At 45.2% G+C, this 20,183-nt stretch overlaps 1 protein-coding gene across 1 annotated transcript; it reads left to right on the top strand.

Annotated features, from left to right (window-relative positions):
- The first annotated feature begins 4,196 nt into the window (after nucleotides 1-4,196).
- On the top strand, nucleotides 4,197-18,969 carry LOC143299951 (uncharacterized). The gene is made up of 6 exons (XM_076613494.1): nucleotides 4,197-4,325; nucleotides 6,174-7,042; nucleotides 7,661-7,899; nucleotides 9,836-9,919; nucleotides 12,043-12,119; nucleotides 18,633-18,969. The coding sequence occupies exons 2-6, from the start codon at nucleotides 6,190-6,192 to the stop codon at nucleotides 18,688-18,690; spliced, it is 1,311 nt and encodes a 436-aa protein (XP_076469609.1). The 5' UTR covers nucleotides 4,197-4,325; nucleotides 6,174-6,189; the 3' UTR covers nucleotides 18,691-18,969.
- The last annotated feature ends 1,214 nt before the right edge of the window (nucleotides 18,970-20,183 follow it).

The following is a 20,183-nucleotide window of genomic DNA, read 5'->3' as shown; positions in this document are numbered from 1 at the left end:
TAACTGGCGCGAGCCAGTCTTTCTTCCCGGACCACCACTTCTTTCACTGTTTACTTGGCGGTGGGGAAAAACACAGGCACATGACCGAGACAGTTTCTTTGATAAGTGAAACCCCGTACCGGCCTGGCTGTAGTATTTTGCAGCTAAAAGCAAACGAATTGTTTCTGAAACTTGAACGGCAGAATGCCATATCATAAAGCACACAAATATGCCTCAGAATGAATAAATGTATAAACATATTAACAAACAGATCAATAAATTATCACTGAAACACACGCCCGCCGGCCGGCACACACACTGACTGACTGACTGACACACACACACACACACACACACACACACACACACAGACTGAGACTCAGATAAATTGACACAGAGGCACAGAGAGAGAGAGAGTGCTGACACAATCAATCACGCAGTCAGTTACAGACTGGATTCTTATTCATAGTGTCTATCTTCGGTCGGAGTCGAAGCTCTCTCTCTCTCTAATCTTATATATGTATATATATATATATATATATATGTGTGTGTGTGTGTGTGTGTGTGTGTGTGTGTGTGTGTGTGTGTGTGTGACTGTGGCTGTGTCTTTGGGGTTGTGTCTGTGTGTGTGTGTGTGTGTGAGAGAGAGAGAGAGAGAGAGGGAGAGAGAGAGTTTCGAACACGGCCATAAGTCATTTGCATAGAGGCTACCGACCTGGGCAGAGCCAACTGACAGCTGCCGTCGGTCATTTGCCTGAGAGCCAATGTGGATTCCGGAAAGAGCGCGGAACAACCGACATGGTGTTTGCTGCAAGGCAGCTGCAAGAGAAATATCAGGAGCAAAATGCTGATCTGTTTTCCACCTATGTCGACCTCACTAAGGCCTTCGACACCGTGAGTAGAGAGGGACTGTGGAAGATCATGGCCAAGTACGGATGCCCTCGAAAATTTATTTCCTTGGTCAGCCAATTCCATGAAGGCATGCAGGCTCGAGTCCAGGACAATGGCGAAACATCTTCTCCTTTTCCTGTCACAAATGGTGTCAAGCAAGGCTGCGTCCTGGCTCCAACACTGTTCAGCCTCATGTTCTCTGCAATGCTTACTGATGCCTTCAGAGATGGCGATGTTGGAATCGGCCTAAAGTACCGAACAGATGGCAAGCTGTTTAACCTCAGAAGGCTTCAAGCAAAAACGAAGGTCATGACAGACATCATCAGAGACTTTTTGTTTGCTGATGATTGTGCCCTCAACGCTGGATCTGAAGCTGACATGCAACTCAGCGTCGACAAGTTTGCCACTGCCAGCAGGAACTTCGGCCTTACCATCAGCACGAGGAAAACTGAAGTTCTCCATCAGCCAGCCCCAGGGAAACCCTACGTTGAGCCCAACATCACAGTCAACGGTCAGAGACTCAGTGCGGTGGAGCGGTTCACATACCTTGGCAGCACACTGTCACGAAATGCGATCATCGACGATGAAGTGAACGTCAGGATTGCAAGAGCAAGCGCAACTTTTGGTAGACTCAGTGCAAATGTCTGGAACAGAAGAGGCATTGGCCTTGAGACCAAGCTAAAGGTCTACAGAGCAGTAGTTATCCCCACACTACTGTACGCCTGCGAAACTTGGACAGTGTACCAACGACATGCCAAGAAGCTGAACCACTTCCACACAACATGCCTCAGGAAGCTACTGAACATCAAGTGGCAAGACAGGACCCCAGACACGGAGGTGCTTGCAAAAGCCACCCTTCCCAGCATCTTCACCATCCTGATGCAGTCCCAGCTTCGCTGGGCTGGACACGTGGCGCGCATGCCAGACCATCGGCTGCCCAAAAGGATCTTCTATGGCGAGCTGCAACAAGGGAAGAGATCACACGGAGGTCAGAAGAAGCGCTTCAGAGATACTCTGAAAGTCTCTCTGAAAGCGTTTGATATCAACCCTGACTCCTGGGAGAAATCTGCAGTGGACCGTGACAAATGGCGCGCTGCTGTGCACAAAGGCGCCAAGTTGTGCGAGGCCAACAGGACTGCTGCAGCTGTTCAGAAGAGGCAGGCCAGAAAGTCACGGGCAAATAAGCTCCCTGACAATGATATGCCTGTCTTTGTCTGCCCCAACTGTCAGCGAACATTTCGTGCGCAGATGGGACTATTCAGCCATCTGCGCATTCACAGATAGATTCATGAGCATCCTCCCCCCCCCCCACCCCACCACCACCCTCCCCCCATCCCCCAGCTGGATGACAACGATGGTCATCATCGATCTCGCTGGACACACACCACCACAGTATTTTTTTTTATGTATTTATCTATTTTTTTTAAATTAACTTATTTATTTTATTTTATTTTAAGTTTTTATTTTATCTTATTTTATTTTTATTATCTTTATTTATTTATTATTTTTATTTATCTTTTTTTTATTTTTGTTATTTTTGTTATTATCTTATTTTGTTTTATTATATTATTATTTTTATTATTTGTTTTTTTTCTCAAGGCCTGACTAAGCGCGTTAGGTTACGCTGCTGGTCAGGCATCTGCTTGGCAGATGTGGTGTAGCGTATATGGATTTGACAGAACGTAGAGACGCCTCCTAATGATCAGCAAGGGTCCGAAGACTTTTAAGGTTCTTGTGTGGCAGCGCTTTTTTATGATATTTTTTTCTTATGTGTGCTTCTTTTGCGCTGTTCTTTAAAAAAAAAAGATTTTTTAAACTCACAGATACGAAAATAGTAAGACACAAGATGACTTATTACACAACAATCAAGAATGTTAGTTTTGTGAAGGCACATGACTGGTTTGGAAACGTATGTTAGTTTTGTTAAGACACATGACTGGTTTGGAAACGTATGTTAGTTTTGTGAAGGCACATGACTGGTTTGGAAACGTATGTTAGTTTTGTGAAGGCACATGACTGGTTTGGAAACGTATGTTAGTTTTGTGAATAAAATGGTTGGGATTCTGTGTCATGAACTGTGCTTTGTGGGTTTGTGTTGGCTTTTCGTATTGTCTTTAGATGTAACACTTTTGTGCCAGTTAACGCGGTTGAGCATTTGTATGGTTTGACAGTCCTGATATGGCCCTGTGCAGTCAGCTGGACTATAAGCAACAAGAATAAGAATTTAGTAGAATGTCAATAATATTCAACTATTGACTGACCGTTCTGACTGAGCGTCACACTGATAAACACTGTGGGCTGACCAGGTGTTCAGTTCTGACTGAGCGTCACACTGATAAACACTGTGGGCTGACCCATATACAGCACACTGGACCTGCTGTTTTATGGTGGTGTTCAGTTCTGACTGAGCGTCACACTGATAAACACTGTGGGCTGACCCACATGATATACAGCACACTGGACCTGCTGTTTTATGGTGGTGTTCAGTTCTGACTGAGCGTCACACTGATAAACACTGTGGGCTGACCCACATGATATACAGCACACTGGACCTGCTGTTTTATGGTGGTGTTCAGTTCTGACTGAGCGTCACACTGATAAACACTGTGGGCTGACCCACATGATATACAGCACACTGGACCTGCTGTTTTATGGTGGTGTTCAATTCTGACTGAGCGTCACACTGATAAACACTGTGGGCTGACCCATATACAGCACACTGGACCTGCTGTTTTACTGATGGTGTTGTTCAGGTGTTTTTTTTAGGGAAAGGTGATGGAGGGAGAGTCAACTGAACGTCCTAGTCAGGCCTGAAGAGCCTGCAAAACTTCTGCAGAAAAGCCGGATACTGAGAAATTGGCCGGTGAGAGGGTGGGGACGGACTCGAAATAGACTGAGAAGCGGCCGAAGGAAATTGGGTATGTATAGAATTAAGACAAATTTCAGTAAGATAAATAAACCAAACAGATAACAAATGTATTAAGTACGATAGAATAAAGATTAATATAAAAGACGGGGAATGAATTAAGGTGTCTTCCAAACGAGAGGCAACCATGGTACGAACAGTGACCGTGACTACTCAGTCGGCGGCTGAAGTGGTGTGTTTTTGTTCAAGTTCCATACTATCTGTTGTGTGCGTTCATTTGTTTTTCTGCTCTTAATCTGTATGTATCACAGACTTCATCATTCGTAATTTCTTTAATTGAGATGAGATGATACAGTCATTCTGATTGGAAATCTGACCTTTCTTATCCAGGGGGATACTTTAGATGGGGGCTATAGTCTGGACTGGAAGACCGGATCACATGACCATCGTGTGAAAAGAGACGGAAGTGTGAAGCACGCATGTCCAAGTTGACTTCCTACCTAGTCAGACGACACTGTCCCGTGATGTCCAGACAATAACAAGAAGCTGATTTGAATGGCCACTTGTTCCAACAGTGAATACATGTCCGGTAAGACTCTCGTTTATTGTCGTCACATTATGGTAAAAACAGCGTTGATATTAAAACTTGTTTTTGTCAATCGATCACCAGCCAAAATTCCGCAAATATCGCCAGGGATAGTACTGGTCAGTTGTGACACAAAACCAGTTCCAGATTTTCAGAATCATGACGTCGAAAATATTTGTGTTTATCCATATATATATATATATATATATATATATATATATATATATATGAGAAGGAAGAAAAACAGCAATATGAGGGAACCATCACTTATAAGTTATTATGCAGATGCTCTGTACAACATATTTATCAAGCCTAAAGTAAATCGTGCAGATGACAAGTTTGGTTAATCAGTTATTCTTAATTAATTCTTAATTCTTAATTATTGAACATCATCCTAATCAACTTATTTATCAGTTGATAAACCCAGTAAACGACAAACCTTCAGATACCAACTTTGCCTTCTACTACTTATTACTAATAACTGTACATCTTGCGTAACTTTCGCTAATCTTATTACTAATATTAGATAACTGTACATTTTGCATAACTTTCACATAGTATTGAGGAATAAAGCACGCCACTGCACAAGCGCGCGTGCGCGCACACACACACACACACACACACACACACACACACATGCATGATTAAATGTGAAGGAGGAGGAATTTTTGTTTAATGTCCCGTCACATATCGGTGATTGAAGACATTTTGTTAAAGTATTTATGAATACATCTGAGTATTAACGGTTAGAAGGGGTGGGAGATGTGGATGAATGGAGGGTTGGGAGAAACTGGGCAAATGAGGGTAAAAATGTGGGTAAAATTTGGAAGAAAAAACAAAACAAAAAAAACTCTAAATACAGTTACAGGAAATTACTTAAAGGACTTTGTAAAAGAGAAGTCGTTAAACTGACAAGCGAAACAACTGATAATGAATGCAAAAAGTCAAAAACATCAATGTGAATCACATAAGATGATACCTCTAATATTACTGTCAAGTGTTACTGTTAAAAAAAAAAAATCACCAATGGTATTGTTTGACACCTGAATCTGTTGCTACTTCTGCTGTATTCTGGATGAAATTAAATGAAGCTGATGTGTGCGAGTACACACACGTGTGTGTGTGTGTGTGTGACATTGTGTGTGTGTGTGTGTGATTGTGTGTGTGACATTGTGTGTGTGTGTGTGTGTGTGATCAGATACTCATTTAATTAATCTTTCCATTCTGTGTGTGTGTATGTTTGTGTGTGTGACATTGTGTGTTTGTGTGTGTGTGTAACTGTAAGCCTTTGTCTTAAGATACTCCTTTAACTAATCTTATTTCACAGAAGAATGATCAAAATCAATTTATTTGAAAATAAGTAATTAAACTTTCAATTAAGAAAGATAACTGAAGTTGAATAGTTTTCATGGATGTTCATTGAACAATTTTAGCGAATGGTGAAGTTAAAAGTTTTAGTGTATGTTGAAGTTACTTGTAAACATGTATTGATTATATATTTGATATATCAAGGTACAGACCAACAAAACCAGAAATTGGCAGCCTTGGATTTAAAAGATGTTTGTTCAGATGACAGGTTACACTTACAGTTCTTGTTGGAAGACATTGACATGAAGCTAAGCACAGTAGCAGACATATATATATATATGTATATGTATATATATATATGTATATAATGATAAAATTATCACTGGTATCAGAAAGTTCTTTGAGTACTGGTGTTTTTGGTGATCACTGAGGTTTAGTCATTGTGGGGTGAAGTAGTGTGTGGCTATGAGTATGAGGTGCATTGTAAGCCATGTAAAACTGCATGAACAGGGATGGGTTCTACTGACGTCTTCCTGTTGGCAGGTGCAGCAGAAACAGCATGGACATCAAGGTGGGACCTGAGCAGTGCGGACACAGTGTAGGGGGGGACAGAGAGGGGGGCAAGGACCAGCCCCTTAAGACACAGCTGGACAGCAGTGAGGCTGTGGGTTACCACGGCAACATTGTGGACTCGGGCATTGCGGGGGACGAGAAGGGGGAGTGGGGGTGTGGGGAGAGGGGGGCGAACTGTCAGCAAGACGAGGGCCAGCTGAATGGAGACATCTTCTCTCCAGACTCGGCGGATATGGTCACCGTCATCTGTGCGTCGGAGGAGGGGCGTGTGGGGAGGGAGGAGGAGCGGGACAGGGATGGATGGGAGGGGTCAGACACTCACTCGGACTCCATCGAGACTCTGGAGGAGGAGAGTCCCCAGGACACCTCGCAGGACAGCATCGGCCACAGCGCAGTGCCCCACATGTGTCTCGCCTCAGGGGAGGGGCAGGAGATCGTGCCGCCACCCTCTTTGGGGACGGGTCAGGCTGGCGAGGATTCCCTGTCCATGGACAGCCACGAAGTCATCCCGGATGTGGCTGCCACTGTGGCCGCTACCCGGCCGGAGAGCCTGCCTTTAGCACGGCCTCTCCAGGGTCCGGAGAGGACCCGGAGCAGCAGTGAGCCCCAGCAGGGGGTGAGCCGGGCCCAGGCAGTGCGGGCAGAGGGACATCAGCGAACACGCAGCGAGGCCTTGGACATTCAGGCCGTCAGGGTGCGGGGAGATCTCAGCTACGGTGATGACATCATGTCCCGCAGTCTGCCCCATGGAACACTCACCCGCAAGGGGGCGCTGGTGGAGTTTGTGGCCGATGACCTGACAGAGAAGATCCGCAGGAGCAGTCCTATGTCTGGGGCAGGTGGGTGACTTCCCCTGAGTCATGACCTATGACCTTGTCCCAGTCTATGTTGTGTGTTGACTCCCTCTACATTTCTGGTGCAGTTCTTGTGGTTCAGTTTAGTGATTATGATAGAGATTTACAACTATTTTATATTCAGAGCCTGTGCCTCTTCCAAGAAAAAGCATACATGATTACATCTTTACATGTATGCATGTGTGTTTGACTGTTGTAAAGTATTTCCATTGATGTGTTGCTGTTGAAAAAAGAAAGTATGGTCTGATACATATGTTTGTTCGCCGCAAGAAAGTAGATGGAAGTATGAGTGTGTGTGTGTGTGTGTGTGTGTTTGTGTGCATGCTTGCATGCATGGATAGGTGTGTGTATGTGTGATGTGTGTAGTGTATTTGTTCGATGTGTATGTGGTGTGTAACAGTGTATACATGTCTGTGTGTGTATGTGTAGTGTGTGTATACATGTTTGTGTATGCATGTGTGTAGTGTGTCTGTGGAATGTATACATCTGTGTGCATCACTGTGTGTATGTTTTGTGTGTGTGTGTGTGTGGTGTGTGTATCTGGTTTGAATATGTAAGTCTGTATGTGTGTGTGTGTACACTGTGTACGTGTGTATGTCCCAGACTCAGGCAGCATGGGCAGTCGGCGGTCCAGTCAGCGCAGTCTGGCCAGCACGTCCAGCGCCACATCAGCGGCTACCTCTAGCGGTGTGTCTCGCTCCCCGAGCAGTCTTCTGACCCAGAGTCCGGACGCCGCCCCCCCCATTGACCCCGCCGCCATCATGGAACTGGAAATGGCCGCCCGCCATGTGGCCGACAATGTGGACCACATGATGGGCAACCTCAGGAACAACCTGCACAAGGTGACTGCATTATAGTGAAGAGTTCTGTTAACAACCTGCAGAGGGTGACTGTTATAGTGTAAAGTTCTGTTAACAACCTGCACAAGGTGACTGTTATAGTGTAGAGTTCTGTTAACAACCTGCACATGGTGACTTATAGTGTAGAGTTCTGTTAACAACCTGCACAAGGTGACTGTTATAGTGTAGAGTTCTGTTAACAACCTGCACAAGGTGACTGTTATAGTGTAGAGTTCTGTTAACAACCTGCACAAGGTGACTGTTATAGTGTAGAGTTCTGTTAACAACCTGCACAGGGTGACTGTTATAGTGTAGAGTTCTGTTAACAACCTGCACAAGGTGACTGTTATAGTGTAGAGTTCTGTTAACAACCTGCACAAGATGACTGCATTATAGTGTAGAGTTCTGTTAACAACCTGCACAAGGTGACTGTTATAGTGAAGAGTTCTGTAAACAACCTGCACAGGGTGACTGTTATAGTGTAGAGTTCTGTTAACAACCTGCACAGAGTGACTGTTATAGTGTAGAGTTCTGTTAACAACCTGAACATGGTGACTGTTATAGTGTAGAGTTCTGTTAACAACCTGCACAAGATGACTGCATTATAGTGTAGAGTTCTGTTAACAACCTGCACATGGTTACTGTTATAGTGTAAAGTTCTGTTAACAACCTGAACATGGTGACTGTTATAGTGTAGAGTTCTGTTAACAACCTGCACAAGGTGACTGTTATAGTGTAGAGTTCTGTTAACCTGCACAAGGTGACTGTTATAGTGTAGAGTTCTGTTAACAACCTGCACAGGGTGACTGTTATAGTGTAGAGTTCTGTTAACAACCTGCACAAGGTGACTGTTATAATGTAGAGTTCTGTTAACAACCTGAACAGGGTGACTGTTATAGTGTAGAGTTCTGTTAACAACCTGAACAGGGTGACTGTTATAGTGTAGAGTTCTGTTAACAACGTGCACAGGGTGACTGTTATACTGTAGAGTTCTGTTAACAACCTGAACATGGTGACTGTTATAGTGTAGAGTTCTGTTAACAACCTGAACATGGTGACTGTTATAGTGTAGAGTTCTGTTAACAACCTGCACAAGGTGACTGCATTACAGTGTAGAGTTCTGTTCTCTTTTATTGGCATTATCATGACAACATGATGGGCAGCTTGAGGAACACCTGCACAAGGTGACTGTCATTTCCCACCTCTTTTTCTGAGTCACTGTCATCATGCACAAGGTGCCTGTCTCTCCATCTCCTTTCTGTTCACTTGTGATTCCCTGTCATAGAATGATCACCATGGTGATGATGACAAGGTCCTGTCTCTTCCCTCTCCTTCCTTGTTCACTTGTGATTCCATCAGACCCTGTCATAGAATGATCACCATGGTGATGACAAAGTCCTGTCTCTTCATCTCTCTCCTTTCTGTTCACTTGTGATTCGCTGTCATAGAATGATCACCATGGTGATGACAAGGTCCTGTCTCTTCATCTCTCTCCTTCCTGTTCACTTGTGATTCCCTGTCATAGAATGATCACCATGGTGATGACAAGGTCCTGTCTCTTCATCTCTCTCCTTCCTGTTCACTTGTGATTCGCTGTCATAGAATGATCAGCATGGTGATGACAAGGTCCTGTCTCTTCATCTCTCTCCTTTCTGTTCACTTGTGATTCGCTGTCATAGAATGATCACCATGGTGATGACAAGGTCCTGTCTCTTCATCTCTCTCCTTCCTGTTCACTTGTGATTTGCTGCCATAGAATGATCACCATGGTGATGACAAGGTCCTGTCTCTTCCCTCTCCTTTCTGTATTTGTATCACTGTGTGTGTGTGCATGTGTGTGTGTGTGTGTGTGTGTGTGTGTGAATTGTTTTATTCTCTGTGTGTATGTGTATGTGTGACTGTGTGTGTGATTGTCTGTGACTGTGTGTGTTTGTGTTAGATGTCAGCGATCACGGTGGGGTGCTCAGAGGCGTACAAAACGTCAGTGGACATCACCTGTGAGTCAGTGGACTCCAGCATCAAGGTATGTGGCTGGGGTTGGGATCTGTCCACACACTGCTTTGTTCTGGGTTTCTTGGCTTGTCTTGGGGTTGGGGGGTGTGTCCTGTCTTGTCTTGTGTATTGGTGTATGTGTGTGTGTGTGTGTGTGTATTTGCTTTTGTCCATAGTGCCATGATGGTCTGTGTATTTACAGTTGTTGTACATACAGTCTGAATCATGTGTTGACAGTCGGTGTATTTAATGAACAGTCTCTGTGTTGACAGTTGGCGTATTTACAGTCTGAATTATGTGTTGACAGTCAGTATATTTAATTAACAGTATCTGTGTTGACAGTTGATATATTTACAGTCTGAATCATGTGTTGACAGTCAGTGTATTTAATTAACTGTATCTGTGTTGACAGTTGATGTATTTACAGTCTGTATCATGTGTTGACAGTCAGTGTATTTGATTAACAGTCTCTCTGTGTTGACAGTTGATGTATTTACAGTCTGTATCGTGTGTTGACAGTCATTGTATTTGATTAACAGTCTCTGTGTGTTGACAGTTTATGTATTTACAGTCTCTGTCATGTGTTGACAGCCATTGTATTTGATTAACAGTCTCTATGTGTTGACAGTTGATGTATTTATAGTCTGTATCATGTGTTCACAGTCATTGTATTTGATTAACAGTTAACAGTCTCTGTGTTTTGACAGTTGATGTATTTACAGTCTGTATCATGTGTTGACAGTCAGTGTATTTAATTAACAGTCTCTCTGTGTTGACAGTTGATGTATTTATAGTCTGTATCGTGTGTTGACAGTCAGTGTATTTGATTAACAGTCTCTCTGTGTTGACAGTTGATATATTTACAGTCTCTATCGTGTGTTGACAGTCAGTGCTATTAATTTACAGTGTCTATGTTGACAGTTGATGTATTTACAGTCTGTATCATGTGTTGACAGTTTATTTAATTAACAATCTCTGTGTTGACAATTGATGTATTTACAGTCTGAATCATGTGTTGACAGTCAGTGTATTTAATTAACGGTCTCTGTGTTGGCATTTGATGTATTTATAGTCTGTATCATGTGTTGACAGTCAGTGTAATTAAGTTGCAGTCTCTGTGTGTTGACCATTAAGAGCCTGTATGTGTTGATAGTGAAATTACTTTACAGTTTGTATGTAGACAGTTGACAGTTTCTATGTGTTGACAGTGTATTTACCGAGTCTCTATCATGTGTTGACAATTGATGTATAAGTTTACAATCCCTGTGTTGACAGTCAGTGTATTTACAGTCTCTATCATGTGTTTACAGTTGGTGTATACATTTACAGTCCCTACGTATTGGCAATCAGTGTATTTACAGTCTATATCATGTGTTTACAGTTGGTGTATACATTTACAGTCCCTGTGTATTGGCAGTCAGTGTATTTACAGTCTATATCATGTGTTTACAGTTGGTGTATACATTTACAGTCCCTGTGTATTGGCAGTCAGTGTATTTACAGTCTATATCATGTGTTTACAGTTGGTGTATAATTTACAGTCCCTGTGTATTGGCAGTCACTGAGTTAATGTATTTACACTCTCCATCATGTGTTTACAGTTGATATATATCTCTGTGTGTTGAACTTGACAATGTATTTATAGTCTCTATTATGTGTTTACAGTCAATGTATTCGTTGATATATATCTCTGTGTGTTGAACTTGAAAATGTATTTATAGTCTCTATTAAAAAGTATTATGTGTTTACAGTCAATGTATTCATAGCCCCTGTCATGTGTTTACAGTCGATGAATTTACAGTCTGTATGTGTTTAGTGTTGATGTATATACAGTCTCTGTCTTGTGTTTATGGTAAATGTATTTACAGACTCATTCATGTGTTTACAGTTGATGTATTTACAGTCTCTATCATATGTTTACAGTTGATGTATTTACAGTCTGTATCACATGTTTACTGTTGATGTTTTTTTGTTTTTGTTTTTCATTGATGGCTTGATGTAAAAAAGCAATTGTTGCTTATTCAGTTTACCATCATGAAATAAAATCTTGACTTGTATTGATAATTTTCTGTCATGTGTATACAGTCAAGGTATTTACAGTCCCTGTCATGTATTTACAGTTGATGTATTTACAGTCTCATCATGTGTTTACAGTCAATGTATGCCCTGATGGCCAAGTGTGAGGAGCTGAGCAAAACCATGGCCCCTGTCTACCAGATAGGGACACAGATGTATCCTTTCTTAGTGGCATTCACCTTGTCAAGATTTTAACACTTCATGTACCAGGTAGGGACACAGATGTATCCTTTCTTAGTGACATTCACTTTGTCAAGATTTTAACACTTCATGTACAGATAGGGACACAGGTGTATCCTTTGTTAGTGACATTCACTTTGTCAAGAGTTGAACACTTCATGTACAGATAGGGACACAGGTGTATCCTTTCTTAGTGACATTCACTTTGTCAAGAGTTGAACACTTCATGTACAGATAGGGACACAGGTGTATCCTTTCTTAGTGACATTCACTTTGTCAAGAGTTGAACACTTCATGTACAGATAGGGACACAGGTGTATCCTTTCTTAGTGACATTCACTTTGTCAAGAGTTGAACATTTCATGTACAGATAGGGACACAGGTGTATGCTTTCTTAGTGACATTCACTTTGTCAAGAGTTGAACACTTCATGTACAGATAGGGACACAGGTGTATCCTTTCTTAGTGGCATTCACTTTGTCAAGATTTTAACACTTCATGTACCAGATAGGGACACAGGTGTATCCTTTCTTAGTGACATTCACTTTGTCAAGAGTTGAACACTTCATGTACAGATAGGGACACAGGTGTATCCTTTGTTAGTGACATTCACTTTGTCAAGAGTTGAACACTTCATGTACAGATAGGGACACAGGTGTATCCTTTCTTAGTGGCATTCACTTTGTCAAGATTTTAACACTTCATGTACCAGATAGGGACACAGGTGTATCCTTTCTTAGTGACATTCACCTTGTCAAGATTTTAACACTTCATGTACCAGACACAGATGTATCCTTTGTTAGTGACATTGACTTTGTCAGGGTTTTAACATTCATGTTATGAATTAGTTCTTGTTCGTGAGTTCACACGCACACCTGTGAGAAAGATTGATATTTGGGACAGAAGGAGCAAATGTATGGGTTAACCAGAGAACAGTAGAATATGGAATATAGAATATAGAATATGTGTCTTTATTACCAAGTGTACCGGGGTCACAAGGAATATTGGAGGGGATAGTACATAACAAGGTATGAACATAAATTGAAAATCATACACAAACGCAGATACAGTAGAAATTAGGATACATTCAAGTGCATATCAGTATAAAAACTTGTGCAAACTCACAGATGCACGCACTGCACACACACACACACACGCACACACACACACACACACACAAATGCACGTAAACACACACACACACACACACACGCACACAAACACTAACTCACAGACACACATACACACACACACACACACACACACACACACACACACACGTTTGAACAGAAGCCGCATATTACATGTGGATGGGACTGCTGACTAGATCTTCAGGTAGATGGTTGTTGATTGCACAATTCTATTTATCATACTGGATTTGTTCGAGAGACAGGGCATTGACTGCTTTCGGGAAAAAGCTATTGGTGAAGCGATTGGTTTTCGTCATACTCCTGTACCGTTGACCACAGGGGAGCATCTCAAAAATCCCAAAAGCTGGATGTGATTCGTCCTGGCTGATTGATTTTGCTTTTTTGAGTAGCTGCTTTATAATATATGTCTTCTAGAGAAGGTGGATCAGCCCCGGTAATCTTGGTGGCAGGTTTTACGATTCAGTACAATAGACCTTATCATGCAGGAGGAAAACTCGGAAATAAGGTTCATTCAGTTTGAAGTGAATGCCTCAATATTTACTGCACACTTCAATAGAGAAGATGGAATTGCTCAAATCTTACAAACTTTATTTTGGTGTCATATGCTGTACCATGTCAAACTGATGCAAACTAGGCCTATCGGTTTGCTCTGCTTGGCCAAATTTCGCGCGGCTAACAGTGAAAAGACGCCCCTTCTTGCCCGGTCCGCTCTTAGCCAATCAAACGCCTCTAAAAGCTATAAGCGCTCCTCCTTTCCTACTGTAAATTTCATGTGATGTGTGTGTTTTAGTGTGTGTGTGCATGCGTGTGTGCATGCTTGCTTGCTTGTGTGCGTGCATGCATGTGTGTGAGCAGTGTGAAATAGTGCTTTTGAATAAGTGAAGCCAATCAGACATAACTTACAATGTTTTAACAATGCATATTGTAATGTTCTCATTTTAACATGTCTTTATGTGTGTGGTTCGTCCGTCGGGATCGACGGGGACCATCTAGTCATCCTGGGGGTGGGTGGGTTGGGCTCTGTGGGTGCGCAGATGACTGGTCAGGCCAATCCGCGCCCGGAAGGTTCTGACGCAGTGTGGACAGGGGATGGTGGCGGCTGTTGGGGACTTGCTGGCACTGCTTTTCCTGGCATGTCTAGGTTGCTCTGCTGCAGCGATTCTGTTGGCCTCACAGGATTTGGCGCCTTTGTGGACAGCTGAACGCCACTTTGGTCTGTCCATTGCATTCAGTTCCCATGTGTTTTGGCTGATGCTGAAGGCCTTCACAGAAGCTTTCAGAGTGTCTTTGAAGCGCTTCTTTTGGCCTCCATGGGAGCGCTTGCCATGTTGGAGTTCGCCGTACAGCAGTTTCTTGGGGAGCCGGTGGTCTGGCATGCGAACTACATGGCCTCCCCAGCGCAGCTGGGCCTGCATCAAGATGGTGTAGATGCTGGCAAGTTTTCATGAGTGAGCACCTCTGTGTCAGGGATCTTCTCTTGCCACTTTATGCCGAGAAGTTTTCTGAGGCTGGTGGTGTGGAAGTGGTTCAGCTTTTTGGCGTGGCGTTTGTAGACCGTCCATGATTCACATCCATAGAGCAGTGTGGTGAGAACTATGGCCTTGTATACTTTGAGCTTCGTCTCCAGGGTGATGCCTCTCCTGTTCCAAACGTTCTTATGGAGTCTGCTGAAGGCAGCGCTGGCTTTGGCAAGTCTGGCATTCACCTCGTTGTCGATGACAACTGTGCGAGAGAGCGTACTGCCCAGGTATGTGAACTTGTCCACCTCATTCAGTCATTGCCCGTTGATGAAGATCTTTGGTTCAAGGTAAGGCTTTCCTGGAGCTGGCTGGTGCATCACCTCAGTCTTCTTTGTGCTGATTGTGAGGCCAAAGTTGTCACAGGCAGCAGAGAACTTGTCGACGCTGTGTTGCATGTCGGCTTCAGAGGCAGCATTGAGAGCGCAGTCATCAGCAAACAGGAAGTCGTTGACGGTGTCTGTCCTCACCTTGGTTTTTGCTTGAAGCCTCATGAGGTTGAAGAGTGAGCCATCTGTGCGGTACCTGATGCCAATTCCTACGTCAGCATCTCTGAAGGCATCTGTCAGCATGGCTGAAAACATGAGACTGAACAGGGTGGGGGCAAGAACACACCCTTGCTTGACTCCGTTGGAGACAGGGAATGGTTCTGAAGTCTCTCCGTTGTCTTGGACTCGGGTAAGCATCCCATCATGTAGTTGCCGTATGATGGTGATGAACTTTCTGGGACATCCATACTTCGCCATGATTCTCCAAAGGCCATCTCTGCTAACAGTATCGAAGGCCTTGGTCAGATCGACATAGATGGAGTAAAGGTCGGCGTTCTGTTCCTGACACTTCTCCTGGAGCTGCCTGGCAGCAAACACCATGTCGATAGTCCCACGTTCTTTCCGGAAGCCACACTGGCTTTCTGGGAGGAGACCTTGCTCAAGGTGCGCTACGAGACGGTTGAGTAGCACTCTGGCCAGAGTCTTGCCTGCGACGGACAGCAGGGATATTCCACGATGGTTGTCACAGGCCTGACGATTTCCTTTGCGCTTGTACAAGTGTATGATGGAGGCGTCTTTAAGTCCTGTGGAACTGCCTCATGCTGCCAGATGAGCTGGAATAGCTGATGAAGCTTCTCAGTCAGCGCCATACCACCTTCTTTGTAGACCTCAGCTGGAATGGAGTCTCAGCCAGGGGCTTTGCCATTGGATAGCAGATGGATAGCTTTCTGGGTCTCCTCCAAAGTTGGAATGGCATCCAACGACTCACTGACTGGCACCTGGGGGAGTCAGTCGATGGCTTCATCTTTGATGGTGGAAGGGCGGTTCAGCATGCTGTCAAAGTGTTCAGCCCATCTCTCAAGGATCCCGTCCTTGTCAGTGATTAGGGTAGAACCATCAGCACTGAGGAGTGGAGCAGATCCGGAGGTGGTGGGACCGTAGACTTCTTTCAGGCCGTTATAGAAGTTCTACATGTCGTTCCTGTCTGCAAAGCCCTGGATCTCATCGGCTTTGTTGCTCAACCAGGAATCCTGCATCTGCCACAGCTTCAGCTGGATGGTGCTGCGTGTGCTCTTCAGTATGTCTTTCTTTGACTGTGACTTGGGATCTTCAATGTGGGCTCTGTAGGCTTGGCATTTCTCTTCCAGCAGCTGCTTGATCTCAGTGCAGTTCTCATCAAACCAGTCTTTGTGCTTCCTGGCAGAAGGCCCCAGGCACTCCATGGCAGTGTTGTACACCGTCTCATGCAGTGCGCCCCATGCTGCCTCCACATTCTGATTGTCCAGCACAGTGGACTCAAGGCGTTCCTCCAGGGTGTCAGCAAAGCTCTGCTTGATGTTGCCTACCTCCAGCTTGTTGAAATTCAGGTGTTTGGGTGCTTTCATGCCCTGAGGCCGTCTCTTGGGCTGGATGCGGAGGTTGAGTTTGGAGACGATAAGGCGGTGGTCTGTCCAGCACTCGGCGCCACACATGGCCCTCGTGACTCGTACGTTTTGCCTGTCCCTCTTCCTGACGATGACAAAGTCGATGAGATGCCAATGCCCAGACCGAGGATGCATCCATGATGTCCTGTTATGGGTAGGGAGGCAGAAGACGGTGTTTGTGATAAGAAGGTCGTGCTCAGCACATGTCTGGAGAAGTAGTTGACCATTGCTGTTACAGTTGCCAACCCCATGCTTCCCAATCACGCCTTCCCAGGAGGTGCTGTCACAGCCAACTCTTGCGTTAAAATCACCAAGAATGATGAGCTTGTCTGCGTTGGGAACAGTGATGATGACAGCATTCAGGTCCTTGTAGAACTTGTCCTTGACCTCATCTGGGTTGGTCATGGTGGGTGCGTAGCGCTGACAATGGTGGTAAAATTCTTCCCGTTGCATAGAGGGAGTTTCATCGTCGTCAGGCGATCGTTCACTCCTTTCGGGGGGCCAGCCAGCTTGCCAACGAGTGTTGTCTTCACTGCAAAGCCAACTCCAGTCTCACGTCTCTCCTCAGGTCCACGACCACTCCAAAAGAAGGTGTAGCCTGCGCCTCGCTCACAGAGTTCACCTTCTTCTGCCAGTCTGGTCTCACTTAAGGCAGCGATGTCGATGTTGTACCTGGCTAGTTCACTCGCAATGAGTGCTGTGCGTCTCTGTGGTCTGTCAGAGTCGCCTCTGTCCAGAAGCGTACGCACGTTCCATGTGGCAATGGTCAGTGGGGTGCTGCTTGTTTTCTTCTTTCTTTCCTTTGTGTGTCGACCGCTTGAGTAGGGTCCCCGTCAGCCGCGGTATGCTGACTAGGGTGGTGTGGAGCAGGCAATGTTTAGGGCACCTTTTCTAGCCCCTTCCTCATGCCATGGAGGTGAGCAGTGCTGTCCTGAAGAGGGCTGCTCAGTCGCTCTGGGGGCTGCCGATCTCCACCACTGCTCCAGTCGGTGAAAAACGACCCTATGGCCTGAGCCGCCTGTGTGCAGGTCCGCGGCTACGACTGCCAGTGTACCCACACCTGTCATTTCATCGCTCGCCTGTCGCCACAGGGCTTGGAGAAAATGATGGTATGGGATGAAGGATGACTGATGACTTGCGCGATGACTTTGTTTATAGTGAGGAGGAGTTGCGCACTGTCGACCTCACTCTCTTGTCCGAGACCGTCTGTATCCAGTGGCAAGACGAGGTCAAGACGACTGGAGATGGAAACGGATGCAGTGGATGGCCAGGATGTCCTATATGCCTCATCCTGCCCTCAGCACTCCACTGTGCTCTGCTGCAACTGCCTTCCTCTCCGTTGAACCATGAAGGTTTCTTCCGCAGAGTCCGCCGGATCCAGTCTTCACATGCTTGGGTAGACAAGCCCTAACTCACCGAGGGTTCGAGACCTGTCGGCTACCCTCACCTAGTTTAGCCAGCCTGTCAAAGCTGTTGCCCGGGGGTTGGGTGCTGCCGCATGCCAGCAGCTTCTAGGACCCATACGTGAGAGCTGGGTGCCGGTGGGGACCAACAGAGGACGAACAACTCCCGGAAGAGTGTGACAAGCCCTCCCTCTAGAGGTACTACCCCTCCCATGCACCCCCTAACCCCCTGTCTTTATGTAATGTGCTTATTTCAGCATTCTTTATTGTAATGTGCTCATTTTAACATGTTTTAGTGCAGTGTGCTATGAAGAGTTTGAGCTTTCTGGTTGTTAGCAAAAAGGTGCAATGTTGATGAAATCTACTCTTCCTTTAATCATCATCATCATTATCATGATTATAAATATCATCGTTTTGGTGCTGAATGGTGAGAGAGTAGTGTGACTCGCTGTTTCATGCTCTTCCCCATGGTGCATCACAGTTGTTTCCCTTGACCCAGGCCCAGAAAAGAAATCAAACGTCTTCTGGATCGCTTTGAGGCCCAGCTGTCAGAAAAACCCTAGGTCCTGCTGGAGGGGGTGGGGGGGAGGGGAGGGGGGAGCAGGGGGGGGGGGGGAGTGTCTGCCTTGCTGTCAGTGGACCATTGCAGTTGTTGCAGTGTCCACAGACACTGACACTGACAGAGTTGTGCCCCCTGTGAGAGCTGTGGCCGGGCACAGGACAGGATGGAGAACCATGGAGACGATGGACAAACTGTTCCTTCATGCATGGACATTGATTGACCAACCTCCTGCCTTGCTCACTGTTGCTCTGAACGCCAGGTATGCAGCTTTCTTTCCTGCAGAGACCACTTCACATACAGTGGTCACAGTGTCACCTGTTGCTGTGGTCAGTATGAAGAAGGAAATGTAGACAAGTTCAGATCTGTACAGTGTGTACTTACTTCCTCACTTTCTCTGACCCTTCTCTCTCACTTCTACTGGAACGGTGTTTTGAGGTGATGAAGTTGGTGATCTGCAGCAAGATAGGAGGCCTGGATTAGCATCATGCTGTGGGTACAAAGTGTGTCTGAAACTGTCAATTCACCATGGGCGTGGTCTTCATATGGTTCTGATGCCTGTGTGCTTGGTGTTGTAGGCTGGCTGGTTGACTGGCATTCTTGTCAAGTGACCAGTCCACATGATGTGTTGGTTGCCATGTACTGGTTTACAGGTGTAGCACCAACCATCTCTCTGTGTCATCGTTTCTGACCCGGTCCCTTCTGGTTTTGCCAGCTGCTGGATGGATGCAGTGTGTAGAGCGTGAAACAGTTGGTGTGGTCAGTGTTTGGAATCAAACCCAGACTCACGCCACTCCACATGAAGCTGCCTTCTGCCTCACACACGCTGCACGACCCAGTTTCTGTGTACTGTCTGTGTCTGTCTGTCATGTGTCTGTCTCCAGCATTGTGTTGTACATGTTGAACCAGCTCAGCAACAGACAATGTAGAAAAGTGGTGTTTGTGACGGAGACAGACAAAGTCACAGGCGCTTGTCCTAGGGTTTGGGAAAGGGGATGGGGGACTGGGGGGTGGTGGTGGAGGGGGGGACACATGATAGGGATAGAGGTCCTGCTTTGAGAGAGGGTAGATTTCAGGTGAAATTCCATTGACCCCCATAACATAAAAAATTTACCTGCCAACTTCACGCTGAAAGAAAACATCTTTGCATTGATCAACCTTTTTGTCATTGCATAAATACTCATCGACACAAATATAGCACAGACTTCATATGATCTTCGCAGCAAAACTATTCATTCAGATGAGGGAGCAAAACTTTTGACTGCACTCAGAATGTTCTGGTTTGGGGGCAGATCCCTTCTCAGCTGAGGCAGCGTTGGATGAAACCTCCCTCTGCTGGGTACAGTACTTACGCAAACACTGTTCTTGTTAGTGAGTGTTTGGTTTTTTTTTAAAGATCTCCCTTTCAAAGCAGATTGATTGTTCAGGTTGTTGTGAGTGCCCTCCTGCTGCCTGAACTTGAACACCTTGCTCACCCACATGGGGTGCTTCCTCCTG

This window comes from Babylonia areolata, chromosome 25 (genome assembly GCF_041734735.1).
Source record: "Babylonia areolata isolate BAREFJ2019XMU chromosome 25, ASM4173473v1, whole genome shotgun sequence".
Taxonomy (NCBI): domain Eukaryota; kingdom Metazoa; phylum Mollusca; class Gastropoda; order Neogastropoda; family Buccinidae; genus Babylonia; species Babylonia areolata.
This window is presented reverse-complemented; position numbering and strand designations above follow the sequence as displayed.

What these genes read in the sequence shown, in the direction of transcription:
- LOC143299951 (XM_076613494.1), top strand. Translation starts at nt 6,190, where the DNA reads ATGGACATCAAGGTGGGACCTGAGCAGTGCGGACACAGTGTAGGGGGG. An exon ending in CAGTCCTATGTCTGGGGCAG is followed by an intron (nt 7,043 to 7,660) that starts GTGGGTGACTTC and finishes TGTATGTCCCAG; the next exon opens with ACTCAGGCAGCATGGGCAGT. An exon ending in TCAGGAACAACCTGCACAAG is followed by an intron (nt 7,900 to 9,835) that starts GTGACTGCATTA and finishes TGTTTGTGTTAG; the next exon opens with ATGTCAGCGATCACGGTGGG.